The following is a 23,714-nucleotide window of genomic DNA, read 5'->3' on the forward strand; positions in this document are numbered from 1 at the left end:
TGTTCCTCTAGATAAGAATATCTGATAAATGTCCAACATGTAAATGTAACAGGAACAGAAAGTCACAGACACAGACACACAATGGAGATCGAGTTAAGGTGTAGATTTCCAGTGTAAGTATATGATCTTCATGCCTGAGCTCTTCAGACACACCAGTTGGATATATTTAGAGTCCCGAGCTGGTGTATCCATGCTACAAGGCAGAGCACAATTATTCACAACACTGGAAGGGCCAGCACTGGTCTGAGGTCAGTCAAGATGGGAGTGTGTGTGTGTGTGTGTGTGTGTGTGTGCCGACTGGTACGGGAGAGGATCAACACCACAAGAGTCAGAGGTCGGGGCCACTGGTCGGCTCATATCAGAAGTATATGCAGTAAACTCTGGAGTTTAAAATGGAACACTGACCTGTGACTTTTAATACAAGATCCTGCAAAGCTTATGTTTGGAAATTCTCTCAATATATATTTCTGAAGGAATGAGTGCTTTCCAGTTATAATCAGGCACTTCTGTTGCCATAAACCTGAACAGTGAGTTCATGTTCATATGTCAACCTATCACATATAAACAAAAATGTCTTTCATTTTTTCCAATATTGAATGACTGTAACAAACTGTGATGTCACAATAAGGCTACAAGACGTTTGTTATGTCAGATACCTGCAAAACACTGTTGTTGAGCACCTTAATCCCAATACATGGAAATAACTCCTGTGGAACAAACAAACAGAGGTGGAAAAGCAAAAGTTTGGTGCACTTTATAATTAAGTTTTTAGCACCAAAGATGAGTACTATATAACCCATCTGGTCAGGTTAACTTTAGGAAATAACATCGTCATTGTTGCACTAAAGCGTTGCAGTTCCACTAACACCATTGTAGTGGAGCAGCACCATCTACTGGCAACCTTCAAACAAGCATTTATTGATTGACTGAACCGTTGCATGCTTCTTGCGCGTGCGCAGACAGGTGACCCGAGTTTCACTTATAATGAAAATGAATTTTTGCTTCTCAACATATAGCATCCATGAATATTCATGTGAAACACCATAGAGAGCTTATTTTTCATTATATATATTTGTTTATATATATAGTTATAATGCCACTTCGCAATGTTTGAGAATCTTAATATTAAACAGCCTGACTAAGTCAACACAAGGACGTGCACTTTTTTTTGCATCTCTCTCAATGTACTTACAAAAATATAAAACAGCTGCTGTGGAAAACTCCACAAAGCAACAGATCCAAACTTCCTAAACAGTTATGAAAAATGCTATTAATTAACGCAAGAGAATGGCAGTTATGTTTATTGAAGAAAAAAAGTGAAATCGTTTTTGCATCAAAACATCTCCCCCCGTCCATTGCTCATTGATTTAAGCGCAACTATAAAAACATAGACGTTTTCCTTAAAGCTCTAAACAGCTCGCGCTCCAACCACAGGCCCCGGTGCCGTCGCGTGCCTGCAGGTGACCAATGGCGAGCCGCAGATTAAACCAGTTTGCCGCACCCAAAGAGGAATGGCGGAGGGTGGGCGGAGCGACGCGGGGACGACGAGCGCAGAGAGATAAACCCACCGTGAGATCGCCAGGGTCGGGGATAAAGGGAGCAAAACCCACCGTCCTGCTTCCACCGAGCGCTGCTTTTCATATTTCATCACTTCATCAGAGAGAGGGTAAGGCCAGAAATAATCTCTACTTTTTGTTTTTGCCATCCAGCGGTTCGTCCGACGCGATGAGTCGTGTGTGCGTCTTTAACGACAATGTGGCGAGCTCGCCCACTGTTTTGCTACTTTGTTGCTTCGCTCGGCTCATCTGCAGGGACGCGGCCATGGGCGGGTTTCTCACTGTAAAACGACCATTTCTGCGTTTTTAGTTTAGTTTTAGCCCGTTTCCTTTGCTGGACAACAACAGCACGCGGCCACACACACATACACACACACACTTTTTGTTTCGGTGTGTGCTTCGTTAGCCCGCTGGCCGAGCAGGCCTGTTGTTGCATTATTTAGCATTTCACATTTCACCCCGGTCACTGAAGATATTTAATAGTTGGCTGCTCGGGTCGACACTGTTACTTCATGCCCGTTTCCGATATGGGCGTGTTTTTGAATCAGGACGATGGCACCATGTCCTGCATCATAATAACACACGAGATGCACCTTCATGTGTAGAATGCACGTCACTTTTCATACCGTCCTTTTCACAGTATGAGATTAAACATCATGCCAGACATTAAAAGTACTGAAGTACAGGGGCCAGGTCATATCACTTATTACAAAAAACAACCATATAACTAGAGATGAAAGTAAACGTTGACCCATACTCTGTACTATACATTCAATTGTAGCAATCAAATGGCATGCTACATGATGTAGCAATCAAGCTATAGCCTATCATACTATTTATTGTGACCTGTTCGCTGACAAAATGTATTGTAATTAAAGTTTGCTGTTTCTAATTTATCAGAGGGGATTCCTGCTGCTTTACTCTGACGCTAAATTGGTTTATTTTCCAAGTGTTGGGCTGTTTCTCGGCAAAACAATGTCTCCTCAGGCCTTACAAGTAATGAAAATATGCGTTTGTTGCAGCACTAATTGTCCAGATGTAGTACACGTGTGTGTGAGGATTGAAAGGTGATAATAACTTGGGAGTTTGTAAACCTTGAATGTGCCTTGTTGACAGTTGTATCCCCAAACCAGAGAACATCCCCACTAAGCTGTCGCTGTTTTCCTGGCTTCTTTCTAAAGTCCACTGTTAAATCCCTTCCCCCTCATACTTTATGAGGATTAGCAAAACCAAACGATATACCAAGTTAAAATGTCGTGAGTGTTCGGGGATGGTTACTCCCTGGATTTGATCATTCCGTTAGTATGAGTGAAACTCCCAAAGGAGAGATCCTAACTCTGTCAGCCCGGCTCCATGTTGCCACAAACTACACCGATACACACTCGCACTAGATACCGAGTGTTTGCTTTACTCCCACTCCCCCACGCCCACACCCTGGACTGCAGTGCAGCTGAAAATGTGTTCCTCATTTCAAGTCCATCCTCTCTATTTCACTCTTTCCTTCCTTCCTCCCCCATATGTGATCACTTAGCAGGGGACCTTTTTCTTCTTTAAGTTAAAGATGCAATAACGATCGGCGTTGAACTACCGTTCATCCCAATGCCAATATGCTGTTGGCTGTAAATATATGTTTGTTGGTTTCACATATTTACACTAGAAAGTTAAGCTGGCGAGTACAGGCTGCAGGCTGGCGAGTACAGGCTGCAGGCTGGCGAGTACAGGCTGCAGGCTGGCGAGTACAGGCTGCAGGCTGGCGAGTACAGGCTGCAGGCTGGAGAGTACAGGCTGCAGGCTGGCGAGTACACGCTGCAGGCTGGCGAGTACACGCTGCAGGCTGGCGAGTACAGGCTGCAGGCTGGCGAGTACAGGCTGCAGGCTGGCGAGTACACGCTGCAGGCTGGCGAGTACACGCTGCAGGCTGGCGAGTACACGCTGCAGGCTGGCGAGTACAGGCTGCAGGCTGGCGAGTACAGGCTGCAGGCTGGCGAGTACACGCTGCAGGCTGGCGAGTACACGCTGCAGGCGAAGTAGTACGCTCTACAGGCCGGAGAAGTAGTACGCTCTACAGGCCGGAGAAGTAGTACGCTCTACGGGCCGGAGAGTGACACTATGGAAACCGTACAGGGAGGGGTCTGCAGTTTCTGAGAGCAATCTTCTTCCACTCTGTCCCATGTGACTGACAGATAAACCCTGAGTCCCCGTCCTCACGCTCTGAACACAGCGTTCGGCCGTGGTAGTATGCAGCACATAACATCAGACCCATGGAGATAGTCCCAGTGACGGTGAAGCTTTGGAGCTGAAACTTAACAAGATAAACAATGTAATTTTGTTCGCATGCAGTGTGGGACGATATTCATGACGCGAGAAAGACTTGCTTCAAGTTATCACCTCATTAAAGTGATATTGCTCAAATACATTCTTCCCTGCTGAGTAATATGAACATGTATTGTTGTTGAACACTACGTTTTAGTTTGTCCGCTGTTGGATCCTGTTGTCCATAAAGCTTTAGCTTCTCTGTGTGGGTTACATGCTCTGATGCACAAGACCATGCAAGGGGCAGTGCTAAAAGGGCACTGAATGCATTCCTGCAAGGCGTAGTAGTCAGTCTGCAACACACACACACACACACACACACACACACACACACACACACACACACACACACACACACACACACACACACACACACACACACTAAAGAGCAGTTGCTAGTGGATTCTTCATCCTCAGTAATGACTGGCATCCAGCTCAGAGATATAAGGAGCCTTGTCCGAGTGCCTCGCTCACATGTCTCAAAACTGACACACACACACACACACACACACACACACACACACACACACACACACACACACACACACACACACACACACACACACACACACCATGTTTAAGAAAGACCTGCAAATAATTTGAGGCATCTTTTCTTTTTTTTCACACCATGATTATCTTTTCACAACCAAGTGCTCGATTGGCAGATTTTTGGAACAAACTAAATGGATCTTTTTTTTTTTGCTTTCTCAATGCACAATGTTCATGACACCCAGTGGTTTTAAAGCTAGCCGCTGTGTGAGAGCAGATAGTGGTGCTTCACCTCGCATACATCTACCGTTTCTTCCTCTTCCATCATCGGCTCATAGCAGTGGAGACTGGCACAGCATCCTGTTGATTTTCCTTTTCGGGTGTACATCGTCTTGGTAAACGCATGAGCTATGGATCACAACATTTCTTAACGTAACTTAAAGCAACATCGATAAATGTGTCTCTACCCTCAGACATTTCGCCATACTGTACTGAGGGCACCATCTCTGTTTCCTTGGATTACATTTGTTCCAATGACGAATCAAAATGTCCCCTCTAATTTTTCACGCAAATGCAGATGGCGTGCATTGTACTGTATGATTGTGACGGTTAATTCGTCATCACATTTTTCTGTTGCTTGGAGACGAAAAACCCTTGAATGCATCCGGCCCAAGTTTTTTATTTATTTATTTTTTTACACATCCACAGAGAAGCAGCTTTTCATGTGCGCCTGTTTAATGTCCAGGGTGTCAGAGCCCTCTCTGTACACTGGCACCGGTCTGCGTCTTGAAGTCCTCCTAGCAAACAATGTGCAACGGCAACCAAAAGACAAAGAGCTCAAACGCTGTCATTTTGCTTTAACCCGTGTCAAAGATGGAAGAACGGCCGTGCTTTGCCTTATCTGGAGTTGCAATATGCAACCATGTCTTTACATGCACTCCCAATATCCGTCTTTTGTTTAAATAGCTCTTCACTTTGCTGTTTCTTGTATCAGCTCCGTGGTCTTAACATGCGAGGGGACAAAGTGCTAGTCGGGACAGACGATGCACTGCCAGGACCAGACACTTACTGTCCGGCTGCTATGAATTCCCCAACGTTTGCAGGTTCATGCATGAGTTGCATCACAAGATGTTTCTTCTCGAATTGCTTCCCCTATTTGGCGTTTCAATTTATTGCCAACACCGACAGGCAGTTTGAGCACATGCCCTACGTGTGAATAATTCAAATATGTATTAAAGTAATTTGTGTTTCATTAAGGTTTTCCTGGTTTGTGGCATTTTGACTCGTAGTCGTTGACTTCATATTTTAAAGAGTTATTTTCTGACACTGGCATGCAGCACTGGGGGTCATTGGGGGTCTATGATGTCATTTCCTGTCTCGGGCTCTTCTTGCACAATGTTAAAGTGTGTCATGTCAGGAGTGAAATATTTGTTTAGCATCTATCGATTAGTTCAATATTCCATATGTTTATAGTATCATAACTTTCCTTCTGTGCATGTTGTCCAATGAGAGAACAGTTTGAAGATGTGCACCCGGTGACACTGGCGGCCTCTTAGCGGCGCGGTGTCGGCCTACAGCCGTTGTTGCGTAACAGCGATCTTTAAAGGCTGTCTCTTGTTTCCATGGAAATGCGTTTGTTTCCATAGTGATTGCACTCTTTAACAGGAGCGGAGGCTAGTAGCCGATCCCCTGCACCTACATCTCTGAGGAGAGATGAGAAGTAGGGCCTCTGGTTCAACGATTATCCTTGCACAATACGGCCGTTCGCCCTTTTTTTAAGCTCTTCTTACTTTGAGAACGAGCAGGAAGACGGAGGATATTTAAAGCTACAGAGGTGATTTCTGCATGTGCTGTGATGTCGTCCTGCTGCTACCCGTTTTAACTTCCCCCGTCGTGCAGTTTTAGTAATACTTCTGGTTCATTCATCCTGCTCTGGAAGCGTTGGCAGAGTTTGTGCTCTTGTGCACTGCAGCGCTGGACCGATGGCAGCCTCCAGACAATCGAATATACGGGTCATTGTGACTGGATGTCTTCATGACGCAGCAAGAATGTTGAATCCTTTGAGTTTTGTCACTGTCTCCCACCTATCCACCCTCCTGATGTCTCTTTTGTCAACAGCCATGTTCCATTTTAATTGTTTCCTGTACTGGCAGTAAACACGGACGAGAACAACAGCCAGCGCAGCGTAAACAAGTCAGGGCGACGTGGATGAGATCAGACGGCAGTCTAGAAGCATTAAGATCTTGATGTAAACCCAGCTGACGGGAGCCCGTCTTAGGAGCGTTGCAGAGACCGTAGTATTATATTGTACAGACCAACGCCGCCTGTATCTACTGGTATAAACGTATACATTTACTCTGAGCTGCAAAAGTAAGTCAATTCTAAAGGTCAAAGACTTCCAACATGAAGTGGGAGACAAACCAGCCAGCAGCTAACGAGAAGCAATTTATTGTTGACACCGAAATCAATCAACTATTTAAAGTGGAGGAATGTGAATAAAGAAACGATAAGGGGCAGCAATGGCGTCAATGCCAGCGACACACACTGAATATCTTCCCCCTGAGAGACCAGGCTGCCAAATGTGGATGTCTTTTGGCTCAGGTCTGGTTAGCTCATGGCCCTTAAGATGCACACACTATGGATGAAGCTAAATATAATTACTTCTCCTCCCTCACTGCTACCTGCAGTTAAACTGCATCAATGGTTATGAAGTAACATCTTGGCGTAAGTTGGCAAAGTAGTTCTATTTATTTGACAAATGGTAGATGACTAGCAGAAAGAACACCGCGTTCATGTAATGAGTAAACGAGGTGAGAATAAACAAAACGTTGTTGGCCTATAATTAGCCAAACGGCTCGAGAGCACAAGAACCTTGATTTGGAGCAGGTGACCTGAGCGTTGTGGAAAAAAATGTTGTGGAAAAAAATCTCAGAACACCGATGAAAGCAGGCGGAAAGAGCGAGAGGGGCTCTGCCAGCTCTCGCTGTGATAGCGGATGCTTCGGGTTCGGCCTGCAGTTGTCATGGTAGTTTTGGCTGAACATTTGTATTGATGCCGACTAATGGGCTGCATCGGTTTCTGCCAGAGCGACCCCACATTCACCCATGCATGCTTGCACACAACACACACACACTTCCCTGTTCTCATAAGCCCGTCTGTGTCGGGGCTTGAGCAGTGCGGTGACAGACAAGCGGAGACTATTTATCCACACATCCCAGCCAGCTGGATGGACATGGATCTATAGGAAAATCTGTCTCCTCCCTGTCTCTTTACGTCTCCTCACCCCTTCCTGTTGTTGTCAGTTAAAGAAGACACACAAATGTTGAGATAAATGTTGGTTCTTGATGCCCAAGCATACAGTCACAGTTATGTCCACGTCATACTTGTATAGAAATATCTGGCACAGGGAAATACTTTCTTCAGCTTTTACTTCCTGTAGCCCGGCCTTGACTGTTGAGTGGTGTTGTGATTCCAGGAAGCACATTATGGAAATCAATGAAACCCCATCTCTGCGGGAGAAGTGGTCACATGGTCGCGACAGGAAGTAGGGAAGCGTGTGCTCTGTGTGATTAGCCTTCTGGTTCAATGACTGCGACGCTCATTTCCTCAATTCACCGTGGAAATGTTCTCTGTGTCCATCTTTATTGTTTTTAAAAATTTGTTATGATCTGCACATTTAAATAAACAACCCTTATGATGCGTAACACTATTTAGTTTCATAGTATATAATGTTTTAATCCTAGTCTATATGTATTGTGGCATCATCTAAAATATAACCACACAGACTTAAACATAAATCATGCTTAAAATATATAAATTAAAGGCTGAAACTCATCACACAAGCACACACGATGCATCGTACATCTGTGACGGCAAATTGTAAAGCAGACTGCTGCGCTTTTCACAGTAAAACCTTCATCCATCACTGACGTAGGGAGTGTGGAATGTGTGTTATCTGCACTAATATATAACGCTGTCTCTCCTCCTCCCTTCACAGGAGGCCCAGGATGAACGGCGACTCAGGTGCCGGCGTGGTGACGGCCCCCCCTCCCACCACGGCCCCCCACAAGGAGCGGTACTTTGACCGGGTGGACGAGAGCAGCCCGGAGTACCAGAGGGAGAGAAACATGGCCCCCGACCTGCGGCAGGACTTCAACATGATGGAACAGAGGAAGAGGGTCTCCATGATCCTACAGAGCCCGGTCAGTGGGTCCGGCACCTCGAATATACTCGGATTCAGTGACGCACTCATTCACGACATGAACCGACAAAGTACTGCGATGTCATTTTAAAACATGAAGAGGCTCTTTTCGTGTAAAGACTGCAGCTTTTTGTCAACATCACATGTTGGATCCAGTTTATTCCCCATCGGCAGCCTGTCAGCTGCTGAACACTCCAGATAGAGGAAAGCACTGTTTAAAGGCCTGTTGCATGTGTGTAAAGCACTGATGTCGTCTCATATTTACTAGTGTCACCTCTCTGTAACTAATCCAGTCCAATGCAACAGTCCTGTTGAACTGTTAGAGTGTTTAGCGTCCTCTCACTGGCATGAAATGGATGGAGCAAATAAAAGAAACAGATATTAATATAGCATAACAGCACCACAAACTGCATCCCCCAGAATGAATCCCAATGTAAACGTTATAGCCTCGTGAAGCTAGGAGGATGTATAGCAGGACAATACTGGAGGGCATATTCCTGGGGCTCAGGTGTAACTGCAGGATATCCAGGTCGAGACTTACTTTTCTGACTCACAAAGCTGCCAAAATCGTGTCCTGTAGCCTCCAGGTCTCTTCTAGCTAGTTTTAAAATTCTGTGAGTTATTGTATTTATTTAGCCTTTAGGGCGACCACACCATTCACGTGTTCCTGTTTGTCGCAGGCGTTCTGCGACGAGCTGGAGACGATGATCCAGGATCAGCTGAAGAAGGGGAAGACGCCCACCAGCCTGCTGGCTCTGCAGCAGATTGCAGACTTCATGAACACCAGCAGCAGCATGCCCTCCATGTACCCCGCTGCACCGCAGGGAGGCATGGCGTCGCTCAACATGAGTAAGCAGAGAGGAGCAGGAGTGTGTGTGTGTGTGTGTGTGTGACTTGTTCACCTCAAGCTATGACTGTGCTCACCATGACTACTGCAGCGTATGCAAACTACAGGGATCAGGAATGGTTATTAGTGTCATTATTTTTGCACAGAGCACTTTATTTTAACCACTTTGTCTCTTTTCCCCCACGGGTTTGTTTGAACCTTTTCATGTAATGGCGTCATTCTGTCTGACCCCGTCTCTTCCTCTCAGGTTTAGGGATGGTGACTCCAGTGAATGATCTGCGTGGCTCTGACTCCATTTCCTACGACAAGGGCGAGAAGCAGCATCGCTGCAAGCTGGCTGCCTTTTATCGGCTCGCTGACTTGTTCGGCTGGTCTGAGCTCATCTTCAACCACCTCACCGTAAGACAAGATGAAAGGGTGTGCTTTGGGTGTTTGTAAGTGAAATTAACAACACTGTAAGCTAATGCGACTGACTTCTGCTCCTCCAGGTCAGGGTGAACTCGGACGAGGAGCGCTTCCTCATCATCCCCTTTGGCCTCCTGTACAGTGAAGTCACCGCCTCCAGTCTGGTGAGAATACGTGACTGTCTCTATTAGAACTGAGTGTCTTTTTCTTTTGGGGATTTCTGTGCAGATCAGTTTCCTTCTCATGTGATTTGAATTGCATCGAAACAAGTGAGACTCGTGGATGAAGTAATTCTGCCCTGCTCTTCAGGTGAAGGTAAACCTTCAAGGTGAGATAGTTGACCGGGGAAGCACCAATCTCGGGGTCAACATGGCCGGCTTCAATCTCCACAGTGCCATCTACGCTGCACGGCCCGACGTCAAGTGTGTCGTCCACATACACACAGCTGCGGGTGCTGCGGTAAGGGACAGTGCACATGAATTATAATATAATTATACCCACCGTGAGCGCAGACCTGGACACAGTAGTCTTATGTGTGGTCTGTTTGGTTGCAGGTGTCTGCTATGAAATGCGGCCTGTTGCCCATCTCACCTGAGGCTCTGTCCCTGGGGGAGGTGGCCTATCACGACTACCACGGCATCGTGTTGAATGAGGAGGAAAACGTTCTCATCGAGAGGGACCTTGGGCCGACGAGCAAGGTAAGGGAACGGCGTGTCTGAAGGGAAACAAGATAAATGGTACTTCTGCAGTTGTGAAAGAATACTGTCATTATTCTTAATCTAGAACTTCTGAAACATAGAATACATGAGGATGTGCTTTTTATTTGTTTTGTCCTTCAGGTGCTCATCCTGAGGAACCATGGCTTGGTGTCATTAGGCGCAACAGTGGAGGAAGCTTTCTATTACATACACAATCTGGTCGCCGCCTGTGAGATCCAGGTAGGACATCCTGTGAAGGCCACTGCTGCAGGAAATATCCCTTTGCAGTTGTGACTAGCACCTTTTTTTTAAGATATTTAAAATTAAAATTCATTAATGAAAGAAAAACTAGTGTTTTGCGCGCTTTTATTTTGAAGTAATGTTCTCAGAACAATTTAACAGGCAAATTAACAACACTACATTCATGTTTTCTTTTTTTTTAATGAACACATACCAGAAGAAATATTTGTCTTTTATCAGAGAGCGACATCCATATTCAGTGCCCACATACATAAATCGCCTTCAAAATAAAAGCAGTGCCGTTGTATTGCAGCTAAAAAAGGCAGTTGGCGCACTGTAAAATAATTAATAAATTACTGCGTTAACGTGCCCAGCCCTAATTTATTTCTGTCTAATAATAAGTATTATCTAATTGCTTTCATTATAGTTTATTGTCACTTGGGTTGTTATATATGCCATCAAATGTCTGTCTGCATTTTTCATAACAATTGTCTTTGTCTCTTGTCTCTCCATATTTCTATACGTGTTCATCTTTCCTCATGTCGATGTCCGTGTGTCCTCATGTCCACGTTTTTTTTTTTCATCCCCTTCTGTATTCTTGCTCTGTCTGTGTTTTTTTTTTTCTGTCGGTATCCCTCCCCATTTCTTTTAGGTGAGAACGCTGGCCAGCGCTGGAGGGCCAGATAATCTGGTGCTGCTGGACCCAAAGAAGTACAAGGCCCGCTCGAAGGTCCCGGAGCCGGCAAGCGACGGGTCCTCCACACAGCTGAAGTGGCAAGTCGGGGAGCAGGAGTACGAGGCCTACATGAGAATGCTCGACAACTTGGTGAGTACAAAGAAAAGGAGGAAGCTGTGACTTCTTAATCCTTTGATCCTTTGGATGTGGCGTCTTTTAAGACAGGCATAGTTGCGTTGCTTTCAGCCGTGATAGTTGGGTAGTGTATGAACCATTTGCTCAACCCTGTGGTTGTGTGTCTCCCAGGGCTACAGGACGGGCTACCCTTACCGCTGCCCGGCGTTGCGTGACAAAGCTAAAAAGTACAGTGACGCGGAGATCGCTGCCCCCGGCCACGGCGGCTACTCATACGGGGAGGACAGCGACTCAGGCGCTCGCTCCCCGCTGAAACAGAGCTTCCAGCGCGGCCAGCGCGACAAGACCCGCTGGCTCAATGCCGGCGGCCGGCCCGACGAGCCCTGCGAGGACGGGCCCGACGGCGGCAGCCCCAAGTCGAAGCCTAAGGTGTGGACGAACATAACACACGATCACGTCAAACCCTTGCTGCAGTCTCTCTCGTCTGGTGTCTGCGTGCCGAGCTGTATAACCAACTGCTTGGTCTGTGCCTACCTTATTGTTCATAGTAAAGACTTTACAGCTACCTTGTTGGTGGAGATGGGCAGGTGGTCGGCATCCTGAGGTTCTGGGGAGTGTAAGGAGGCAAATTATACTACAAAGCTAAAACTGTTAATTCTTTTATTGAGCCTTTCTATACAGCTGCTATTGAAGGTCTGCTATATTCACGCTCCTATTAACCAACTTTTCTAATCCAGTTTCCTCTTCTCTGCTAATTACTTGGTAGCACAGCTGTGAGTATTTGTCCACCTTCCGGTCTCTGAATATACTTCAGGATGCCCGGCCAGCCGCCCAGAGCATGCCCCCCCACTGCATGTGTAGGAGTGAAATGCATTGTTGGTCTTGGTGTTGGTGTTTTTCCCAGAGGAGCGAGTAGCAGGGGTGTGGCATGAGTCCTCAAGTGGGCGGGTGAATGTGGCGAGAAGCGGCGGCGACGTCGCCGCTGACCCCTCTGCAGCAACTCTTAGTTTTTGTCTTTGCATCTTGAAATTAGCCTTTTTTTTTTTTTTTTTTTTGCTCAAACATGATTCAAGAAAATGTGCATAAGTATCGTAAGATTTGAGGCCATATCAAACTTCTAAGTGTGAGTTTGCTTTTTGGGAAGATTTACATTGCCAGCATTAAAGATGGAGGTGGCATGTCTCTAAATAAGAATATTTAATCACCAGATGGCAGATACGTTATAAACATTTGATAAATCATAAGGTGTTAAACTGAATCTCCTTTGCAAAAGAGTTATGCAGCCTGCTTTTCTCATTTTGATTTTCCTCAAACGCCTTCAACTGCACCCAGTTGCACTTCTCTCTTTCCTCTACTTTATTTCTTTTTTTTCTGGTTTGTTTTATTCTGAAACTGGTTTTGAGCTTCCTCAAGACCTGCATGAGTGAAAATTGTTTGGAAACGGAGAAAAGGCAATGGAATCGACCTGACTTTTGAATCAATTATCTCCTGTTGGGAAAGTAGGAAATGTTGTGTTGTGAGACTCTTTCTCAGTGAGTATATCACGTCTACCTGTTCATCTCATACTCAGCCAACCCGACCCGGCTCCTTCATCCAGAAACCCTCCCTCATCTAGCGACCCAGCCAAGCTAAAACCAGCACAGGAATGACGTCATGAGCTTCCGCTTTCCACCGTGAATAACATGCCTAGTTTAAAAAAAAAAAAAGGTTCAAACAAATATGTTGCATGAACGCTGAATATTTGATTTGTATATTCACCCGCTGCTCATTCAGTTCGGTACCAGAAATGGGTAAAGACTTTTTTTTTTTTGCCCTCCAATCACGCTGAGCATTACCAGGTTAAGAAAAACAAAGTAGAAAAGTCAATGGAGGGTTGTTCTTCTTCTTCTTCTATTCATCAAGAGAATAAAAAGGTTCCTTCCTCTCTCGGGTTAGTTTGTGGCATTGTGGGCGAGTGTCCTCGGGTGTGTTTCTCTCTTATCTCTGTCGTCCTTGTTGTTGTGTATCAGCCTGGGAAATGACTCTGGTGATGCCAGCTCACCCCTCACTGCCACTCTCGCTTCGTAAGCCAGCCTCATCATCTGTCACCCACCCTCACCCATCATTCTCCCTCCCTCACCCCTGTTTTGTTTTTCCTCATCCTGTGACGTTCTCAGTTGATCTTCAGTGTGATCTTTCTATTTGTTTTCTAATGGTACATCAATGATGATGACGACTGGTTTTCTGTAGTATAAATGAGTCGTAAGGCGCTCGCATCACCTGCGCTGATCACATCTGAAGTACTCGTCCAAAAAAAAAAGGCCCAGACCCATTTGAAGCATTTTAAAACTCATTGTTTCTTCTGTGTTTTCAAGAAGCTTTACTTCTCCGCAACTTAAAACAACCCACTACTTATTAACTTATCACTTCCAGTTCGCTCTTGTGTTTTAGCATCGACTCCAACGCATGAACGTTAAAACTTAAATGACAGAAAACCGCCAGTGTGAGTGACATAATCCTGCATAACATAAACACACGCCCCTGTGAGGATGATGCTCACAGGGACATGCGTGGAGCTTTATAGCATTTCTTGACAAAGCATTCATTTTTAGGACATTTCAGCTCTATGCGACAGGTTCTCGGTGAAAATCGCACACAATAAATGCGATCGATCCTGAAGGACGACGCTCATGTTTAATCTCTGCTCCGGTCTGTTTGAGCCCCACATTACGGGTTGATGAGTCCTCTAAACAGTCCTCTAGATGTAGGACAAATGAATCACATCATCATTGGTTCACTTATTACATTTAAACCTTTTTTATTTTACAGCCATCCGACTTTGTTCATTTCAGTTCAGCATGATTCTTGTATTGTGACGCCTGCGTAGTATTTTTGTCTAAATCTATTTTTGTGCTTGGGCTTTAAAGTCGTTCAAGATATCCCGTTTTGATAACGTTTTAACACTTAATGTGGCGTTTACAGTGGACAAAGGAAGACGGACTCCGCCCGGCTGCCACAGCCAATCAGTTCATCCCAATGAACACCAACCCAAAGGATGTCCTGGAAATGAGGAACAAGGTACCACATTTCACTGCCTTTACTGGAATAACATGTTCCTTATGCGCTGTATGTTTATTGTTTTGTATGACTTGAAATGTTGTTGTTGTTTGTAGATCCGGGAGCAGAACCTGCAGGACATAAAGACAGCAGGGCCCCAGTCACAGGTTCTGTGTGCCGGCACCGTGGTGGATCGAAACTTCAACCAGGTCAGTCTCCAAGCTCTGCACATGAAAACATCGCTGCTGCTGCAGCCGTCCTGACCTGGAGCTGAACACGCGTCTCTTGTACTTCATTAAAACACATTAAATTATAAACATAAACACTGTCCAGGTCAGGAGTCACCACTGCCAACACATTGTGCATGAGGTTGTCCGACCAGTCTCTGAAGGAGTAACTTCACCGCTGACGTCGGAGAGCACAACTTGCTCCTCATATCTTGTTCCAGAGCATTGGAGCGACTTTGTAACTGTTACATTATCCTTTGACCGCAGAGATTGTCACTCTGGCAGGTGAGTAGTGTTTGGGAGAGGTAACCCCGCTCTGCTCTCCAAACCTGCCAGCTCAGGTTGTGTCCATAATCATACATAGTTTATTTTTTCTCTCCATTACTTTGTTAAAAATGTTTTATTTGGATTGGTCTCCAAGATCCCCACTACAGTCTAATACACCTTTTTATGTATGTGCATGCAGAGTAAATATGGATCATTGCTTATAATTCTCCTCCTGAGTTCAGTTTGCATGGTTTGCTCTCTTCGCTGGGCAGCTGTTAGCTCAAGGTTTACGCTTCCTGGACATTGAATCCACCACGAGGAAAGCAAAGTAAATCGGAGCCGTCGATATGTTTTAAAGTGTTTTAAAGGGCCGAAGGAGTGCTTGGCTTGATGTGCTGTCTGAACCGTTTACTGTACAGCACCCTCCTGTGGACCGTTTGTCTTCACACCGCATGAGCTCGGCTTTTTGCTCCTGCCCTGCTATCCATCCTCACCAGAAGCATCTCTTTGCATGCCCAATACTTATGTGTGTGTGTGTGTGTGTGTGTCTGTATGGTGTGCGTGTATGCAGAGGTGGAAAGTAACTAATCATAACAAAACTAATTATTAATAATACCTTAACCAGGAGTTTTGTCCCTTTTTTGAGGTGACCATGTGACCCAAAGTAGAGGCCTCACGGCCGCTCAGGAGTTACTTGGATACTAGTATTTGCTCTCGAGTGAGATATCGTGGTCTTTCCACCTTTTTGTGTGTGAGAGGCGGTATGCTTCTGGGTGCCTGCCTGACGGACCGCTGACTTGAATGTGCTGGTGTTTAAGAGCTGGGTTGTGCTGGATTTACTATTGCAGGACGCCCCTCTGTCTGACTGTACAGACACTATTGATGGCCTTGATGTGTCCGAGGGGTCCTATAGTCCTGCTAAATCAATTAGAAAGGTACTTACTGCTCCAGTCACCAATACCATTCACCTGTACCTCACCTGCAGATAGACGCTTGACATCTGGGCCTGTTTTGATGAAGTCATGTGACCTTTCCTACACATCATGTATGTGTTATGCACAATGAAATATTTGGCTGCAGGTATTTATTTTCTTTTTTTTGCCAGATACAAACCTTGAGAAGGACGTATGTGTGTCTTGCTTTCATGAGCCGGTCTGCAGGAGTGATTCTTAGCATTCTTTCAAAATGTTTTGTTTTAAATTCGGCAGGTATTAGATTTTAAAAAAAGGGAAGATGATACTCATGTTTTTGTTTCTATGAACGTAACTATTTCTGTTGATGTCCGTGATGTCGGCTTGAACTCGTCCTCAAATCTGCGCTTGGCTTTTATGTAGCTGTGTATTGTATGAAATGAATCCAGGAACAATAGTTTATTCCTAGTATAATAAGAAGTAACCTTGTTAGTTGACATCATAATGTTTCTGTGCTTCTTGAATTTTGAAATGGCCACTGAGCTCTGAAGACATTTATTCACTTATGGCTGATACTTGTGCTCATGCTGCATACTAGTTATGTGTGCAAAGCGTCTCTAATCCGATAATCCAGCTCAAGTGACATTTTCTGCAAGCATTTGACACTGCAGCTAGTTTTCAATGTAATCCATCCTTCCTGCAGTAACCGTTGACCCCTCGTCTCTCTCTGCCGTCCCTCTGTGTGTCCTGAAGGGGGAGCTAGTGACCGCATCCAAGGCCATCATCGAAAAGGAGTACCAGCCTCGGGTTATCGTCAGCAAGCAGGGCCCCAACCCCTTCAACAAACAAACCGACCAGGAGCTGGAGGACTACCGCAAGGAGGTGGCGCAGAACCAGAAAGGACCTGAAGGTAAACGTGACGAGTGGAAAGGACTCGACGCTAAATCGCATGGGAGAGGCGACGCTGTGGAAGATTATAATTTGCAACTCCCTCCTTCTGTAATCCGGCGTCCTTGACTTAGCCGCCTCGAGAACGGTCACTGAGATGATTTCAAGTTATGTGTAAACACGCTCATGATACAATTGACCTACCTGCAGATCTGAATCATGCAACAAAAAAAAACACAATCTAATGCACTGCAGATTGGTGACGTTATCTCTCCACACACACATGCACATGACTTCACAGTGCAGGGACGAGGCGGTAGTAAGGAGGGATCCGCCTCCGGCGTACCCCGTCCTGAGGCTGAAGCGCGAGCCTCCACGGCCAGCTTAGAGAGAGCCCCGCCCCCCGCTGCCACACCGGCCTCTGAGCAGTCCTCCCTCCTCTCCGGTGGGAGAGCCCAGAGCGGCGCAGACTCTGCGGATGATGTTTTTTCCGCCGCAGAGGAGGTTTTTTCCGCCCTCGACTCCCCGCACAAGGAGTTCCACTGCGCCGTGCTGAGAGCCCTCAGCAAGGAACCATCAGTGGTAGAGGCGGATCAGGCTCCAGGTACACCTGAGTTGTGCCTAAAATGTCGGCCTTCCGCTTCCCTCCTCCTCCCCCGCTCAGCCCTGGTCCGTCTCTATACACACCGCTGCACTGGGAGTGTGGGAATCCCAGCCTGCTGTGTCTTCTCCTTTTTTTCCTCTGGTTGGTTTGGAGTCTGCTGCCATTGTTTTTTTTTGTCCTGCGCAAGCAAGTTCAATCTTGGAAGCTTTTGCTTGATTATCCTCCCCCATCCCTTCTCTCTGATGCCTTGTCCAAAGGTATCAGAGTCCTTGCAGATCCGAAGCCTTTCTGCAGTTTGATTGGTTGAGGAGCTGAGTAGAGACAATGTGAGGAGCTAAAGCGAGCTCTTTTTGAGATTTGAAACCATCCCCTCTTAAGGGAGCTCTCTCTCTGCAAGTATTAAAGTGCTTTTGGTGTTGTAACTTTTTTTTATATGAGGAAAAGCTGTGTCTGAGCTCAGTCATCCAATCAGAGCATCCCATGTGTGGACTCTTCCTGCTAACCTGTCTTGGATAAATCTCTGTTGGTGTCCCTTCTGTGCCTCCAATCAATCTACTGGTTTGAGCTCTTCAGGAGATCTTGAGGTTGATTCGTTTGAAGGCGTTTGCAGTGTTTTCCTGATTAAGGCTTCCTCCCCGGTTTGCTTCCCTGTGTCGTCCTTCTCTTTTCTCAGCGTTTCACGACCTGACTGCTCACCTATTTCTGTATTTATGAGTTGTTTGTTTAAATTTCATCCCTGCAGATTCCAATGTAGACTTGGAGCAGCTCGTGGAGCCTGAGGAGGAACAGCCCCAGAGCCAGAAACCAATCACCACGCCGCCCAGCACCCCCGTCCGAGCAGAGGAAGGTAGGCCGGCCCGACGCTCCACATAACCGCTGCGGTTCTGCGTGGTTCGGCATGGGTTCCTCCGGTTCTCCTGCTGGGTTTTTGGGGCTTCTGTAGGGTCGACGGAGGAGATGCAGAGGCTCCTGCCGGCCCACTCGCCTGTCTGCCTTGGGGTCTGTTCGTGTTGTGGTCTTTAATAATACTACTACCGGTGCGATGCTGTGTTTTCTGTAATAACAGGCCAAGAGGTTTTGGTTATTTAACCGGGTTTATCCTTTTGGGAGATGGAAATGACTGTAATTCAGCCTCCAGACGCAATGACAGGGAATAGTTTGGAAAGACGATGAATGACGTCTTTTCTATTTATTTATTTATTTATTTGTTCTCCCTCTTGGTCTTTATTACTATTGGATTACACCTCTAAGAGACCTGGTTCTTCAATTGAAGTTAACATCTTCATTTAAACAATAATTGGCATTATTCCAGTCAGACTCAAGTTTCTTTTATGAGCTACTATCTGCATGAGGGAGGAAGAGGATGAGTAGCTTTGATCACGGGTGTAATCTAATACCTGAAGTGGTGTATAACATATTTCTATATGTTCAGTATCTCCTTTACCCCTTCACTTCCATTCTCCATCTTTTTGGGGTCTACTAAGAATGGTTCCCAGCCATTCTTTTTAAGATTGTCCTCTGGTGTTCTTTTTGTTTTCTCTACTTCACATTTATTTTCAATTTAATTTAACACTGTGCTTGTGGTTTGATCTGCATAGACATTTGTTTCTACTTGTGCTTTTTCTTCTTTGTGGCTGCGATTACAATCAGGAGATGGAAATACAAAAGAGTACCTGTTGCCATAGTAAGTACGTACTGTTCCACCTCCTAATTACCCATCACCCATCCTGATCGTTTCCCCGTTTTCTTTTTTCTCTGCATGGCTTCACTAGTTGAGCTGTTTTGTGATCTGAACTAACCCGTTTTAACTGGACTCCTCTGAACCTCTTTCTTGGGTTTGATGGGGGTTATTTCAGAGCCTCCTTCTCTTGTAATTAGACACAATTCACTGTTTCCAGATTCTGTTCAAAAGTGGGAAAAAAAGTAAACCGCAAGAAATGACAAGAAATTGTTGTTTTTCGTTTAATCTTTATTACGTATGTGATCCTTTTTCCTTATTTTTATGCTAAACACAAGTGGAGGATGTTCCTGAAGTAAACCTCACAGCTCACCAACCCGTTTTACGTTAAACTCTTTTCTTCCTGACAATTTTTCACTGTCAAAATAACCAAACCTCTCTTGCACATGTGCACAATATTTCAATGTTTTATGGCAATGCTATGTTTATTGTTTTATGGAAGAAGATAAACAATCAGGTAATGTTTTTACAATGTGTGTGTTTGTCTTCCAGACGAGTCCTTTACCAGGTACATCAGTGCTTTCTTTGGGTGTGGCTTTCCAAGCAAACTTGCTGCTGTTGCAACTCTCTGTTTAGCTTGAAAGACGGTTGCGGTCCGGCGCTCTGGCTGTGGGGTTTTGGGTTTTATCCGTCTGCGTCTCTGTTCTCACGGACACAAGAGATGTGAAATGAGGGCTGGTGTGGAGTGTTTTCTCAGGTGTGAAGGGTTTTGTTCTCGCTGGTCTCGGTTGCATGTGAGCAACGATACAGATGAACAGAGCCGTGGTTGTTTCAGCCGTGTGAGCTCGTTACCTGAGCATGAGGCGCTGGTTCGGCTGCTGATCCAGAGATGGGCGACTGAAGCTGACGCAGAAACCTCTCTCGACTGTTTTTACCGCTGGGAGTGTTTTTAAAGGACGACGCTGGCTTTTCTATCATAACTATCTGGTGATGGGTGCATGATTTCAATTTCAGACAGATTTAGGATATAAGCAGAGCGTGTTTTTAACTATTTATTAACAAAAGTCATCTTTCTGTCCCTTTGAGGCCAGAGGGAGGGCTCTATATAGTGTCTATACTCCCAGCAACTGGATTAAATTGCTATCAAAGGATTAACCAAGTCCTAATTTGATTTCATTTCTCCTTGAAAGCTGCGGAAGTTTTAAATGAACATAACTCGATCGCTCTCCCATGGCTTGTTACCTCTTATGTCTTTGAAGAAACTGTCTGTGTTGTGGACTTTGTTTTTTGTGTTGTACACAGGGTGCAAATGAGCCAGGGAACTGCACTCATTAAGATTTCCCTGTTTCAATGAAGGTAAAAACTCAAATGCTGAGCACCAGCGTGTCGTGGAGCAGACAAGGAGTGTGAAAAGCAATATGAAAAAAGTCATATGCTTAGTTGCTTATCCTTGAAGCTAACAAGTAAAGCTGGTGAACCCTGGAGTGATGCTTCTGTCATGTGACGGAAGAGACGTCACATGACCTCTTGGTTTGGTGTGTGTGTGTGTGTTGCTTTTTAAAGTGTTAGACCTTGGTTTACTTTTTTATTGCTTAAATATAACCGTTTTAAATACGTTGATCTCGTGGATGCCCTTAACCGAAGAGGCCATGTTGAGTGACAGTCATCATGATGGCTTTGCAGTCGCCTCAGTGGTGTGTGAGCTCAGCGGCACAGATCCGTCCGTCCTCTGAGATCAATAACTCTCTCCTCGCTCCTCCCTCCAGAGTCCTTGCCGGATCAGACCTATAAGGACGAGAGCGACGCCGCCACCCTGAGACAGACCCTTCCAGACTTGACACCCGACGACCCCTCCGACGCCCCAGCACTTCCTGCCGAGGAACCCGCTTCTGCCCCCGCCGACGCCGACGCGGCCGAGGGCGAGGAACCCGCTGACGCCGGCGACCAGGAGGGAGAAGAGTCTCCCAGCAAGTCGCCCTCCAAAAAGAAAAAGAAGTTCCGCACACCCTCCTTCCTTAAGAAAAACAAAAAAAAGACAGAGTCCTAGATTGGACCGGTCCTCCGCCTCCTTTTCATTTCCCGCTTTTTTCGTCTGCTACCATCGCACCCTTCGAGCAAGCCACAGTAACACACAGTTATGCTTTTGTTGTCGTTTTGATATAATTTGTCGCTGGCTTATTAACCTATTTTTCCTCGTTAGTGTGTGCCAATTTTGTATACAGTGTAAAAATGATGGATTGCATAAAGGTTTTTAATTATTAGGGGCTTTTTAGTTGAGTGAGTGACGCATACGTCCCGTCTTCTCCACTCCATCTGGCCTTTGATGCATGTCTATTACTCTCGCCCGCACACTTAATGTGAGGTTTTAGGGTTTTATTACTAAACTGTCGTAACCACTAGAATGTATTGGGATTGTATCGAAAAAATATGTAAGTGTCTTTTTAAAAAGCTACGAATGCAGAAAGAGAAGCTTGTACGCTCTCGTTTAACCGGTGGTCATTTTTGATCCTTACAACAAATGAAATAGTGCTAATTTTACCACTGACGCTGTGCATCCATGTAATTACATGTTAGCAGGCTGGGAGAACCACAGTTAGGACACGCTCAGTTGATTGATGGGAAATGCATTCATACAAAGTCCATATTAATGTCATAATCCAATATTTTTCATTAAATCATCAAGCTAAATCTCATCTGGGGGTTCGTTGACTACTTTTTTTTTCAATTTTTAAACTCTTGATCTTGGACCCACAAGCATTTAACGCAGCCTTAACTTCCAGGTGTGTCGCGCTTTAGGTTTGATGTGGACGTTGAGTTAAAGAAGTCTCTAAACTGCAGACGACAACGTTTGAAGTTACTGATGTTGAGCAAAGTGAGATTCATCTCGGGACGCGTGGGCAAGCATTGTGCTTTTCTTTTTTATATTCCAAGCGTCGATAACATATTTGCTACTGGCTGTAAGTGATAAGTAGGAAGTAATGTGTAAAGCAATTCCCTTTTTATTATTCAAACTATTTGAGCGTGACCTTGTTTTTGTCACTTGATATCGCACCGTCTCTTTAAAAGTCAGAAACTGACACAAATACTAATTCTTGGATATGTCATATATTAGCTTTTTATTATTTAGCCTTTTCTGACTTAAGTAGACTGAGCCATGGTTGCTTGCTGCGAGAGAGCTGTGTGAACCTCCTTTTAATAAATCACTGGGAACTCATTCCACTCGCTCTCATAAACTTAGATGTCGTTGTTGCATAACACACAGACGTCACTGTGCCGAAGCTGCAGGAGCGACCTGGACGTCCCAGAGTGAAACTGCACTCCGAGCGCTGGACTGTCGTTGAATACTTGTGTGTTTGCAGTCGCAGTAAAGACAAAGTTCACTGGAGAACCTTTTTTTTTTTTTAATTTTACGAATGTGTAGTCAATAGAGTGATCGCGAACAAGCTGTGCTTAAGGTTTTAGGTTGCCGTCTCGATGCATTGCCAGCTTCACCTTATCTGAGACGCTTAACAAGCTCTTTGCTCAAGACCGATGGTGCTTCTACGTCATTGCAGACACGCTGAGAATGTCTAATCATGAAGGACTGCATGTACAGAGTGCTTGGTGTGTACTGTCCCTAAAGGACTGCAAATACCCTGTTAATTTTAAATGTATTTGTTTAGCGTCAGTGTGCTAATATCGATACGTAAGTCCTTAGTCATAGTTTTCTTTCTCGCAGCTTTGCTGAATTGTATTATCCGTCTAATCTTCCGATTGCAATGTGTCTTTGCATCATCTACAGATTTATCACCTCCCCGTGTTTTCTCATGGTCCTGCCTCTTTTACAGCCATGAATAAAAGAAAAACACTTACCCTGATAATCCATATTGTGTGGTTGTAGTTATTGAATGTCAAATCTGGAGTGTGAATAGTGTAGAAAGAGTCTCAGAGCCAGAGTCTAATTATGTACTAAAGGATAAGTCAGCCTACTAGTGTATGATCAGTGTAGTCCAGCGACCTTAACATTTGTTATAATAATAATTAGGATTTTGAATCATATGGTTTGACAAAAGTTCTAAAATTCAATTTTCCCTCACGTCCATTTACGTCCATACAAATTTTGTCAAATTTTTCCTTTTCAGACTTTACCATTTTAGTAATCTTTAAAGACCTTAAGTGGTGAAATTATGTAATTTTTAACCAAAGAACCAAACTCTCTGTGGATCGTGACAACTTGAATCGCAATCCATCTCAGCATGAGATCTATATTTTTTCAGTTTTTTACTATTTATTATTTATTTTACTTCTTTGGATCTCCTTGTGTGCACTTTACCCTGTTTGCAAAAACACAATCTGCAAATGTCCCACTGCGGGATTAATAAAGGGATATATAATCTAATGACTGCAAAATATGCAGTTTCTGCAGATACAGCCATAAAAGTATAGTTATTTTTTCATGTTATTAATGGAATAAGACATTAAAATAAATCATTATCGTGTATTTGTGCTTGCAATTGTTGTAAACTACTCCAACGCTAGGGGCGCTGTTGGGAATCCCATACCG

At 44.9% G+C, this 23,714-nt stretch overlaps 1 protein-coding gene across 10 annotated transcripts; it reads left to right on the forward strand.

Moving 5' to 3' along the window:
* Window positions 1-1,521: 1,521 nt before the first annotated feature.
* add1 (adducin 1 (alpha)) lies at window positions 1,522-23,035 on the forward strand. Of its 10 annotated transcripts, none has more exons than XM_068573662.1 (18): window positions 1,522-1,666; window positions 8,356-8,560; window positions 9,240-9,408; window positions 9,654-9,805; window positions 9,895-9,975; window positions 10,121-10,270; window positions 10,366-10,509; window positions 10,651-10,749; window positions 11,402-11,575; window positions 11,732-12,082; window positions 14,522-14,617; window positions 14,713-14,805; window positions 15,091-15,108; window positions 15,939-16,025; window positions 16,755-16,911; window positions 17,191-17,493; window positions 18,248-18,340; window positions 20,938-23,035. In XM_068573662.1, the coding sequence occupies exons 2-18, from the start codon at window positions 8,366-8,368 to the stop codon at window positions 21,216-21,218; spliced, it is 2,643 nt and encodes an 880-aa protein (XP_068429763.1). In that variant the 5' UTR covers window positions 1,522-1,666; window positions 8,356-8,365; the 3' UTR covers window positions 21,219-23,035. The 10 variants fall into 10 exon arrangements, with proteins under 10 accessions (XP_068429763.1, XP_068429761.1, XP_068429762.1 ...); XM_068573660.1 differs by lacking the exon at window positions 17,191-17,493 and adding an exon at window positions 19,144-19,177 and having other exon boundaries at window positions 1,523-1,666; window positions 18,236-18,340; window positions 20,938-21,055; XM_068573661.1 differs by lacking the exon at window positions 17,191-17,493 and adding an exon at window positions 19,144-19,181 and having other exon boundaries at window positions 1,523-1,666; window positions 18,236-18,340; window positions 20,938-21,027.
* Window positions 23,036-23,714: the final 679 nt, after the last annotated feature.

The sequence above is a fragment of the Clinocottus analis genome, unplaced genomic scaffold (assembly GCF_023055335.1).
Source record: "Clinocottus analis isolate CAN_PGR_092001 unplaced genomic scaffold, fCliAna1.0.p SCAF_13, whole genome shotgun sequence".
Lineage (NCBI taxonomy): Eukaryota > Metazoa > Chordata > Actinopteri > Perciformes > Cottidae > Clinocottus > Clinocottus analis.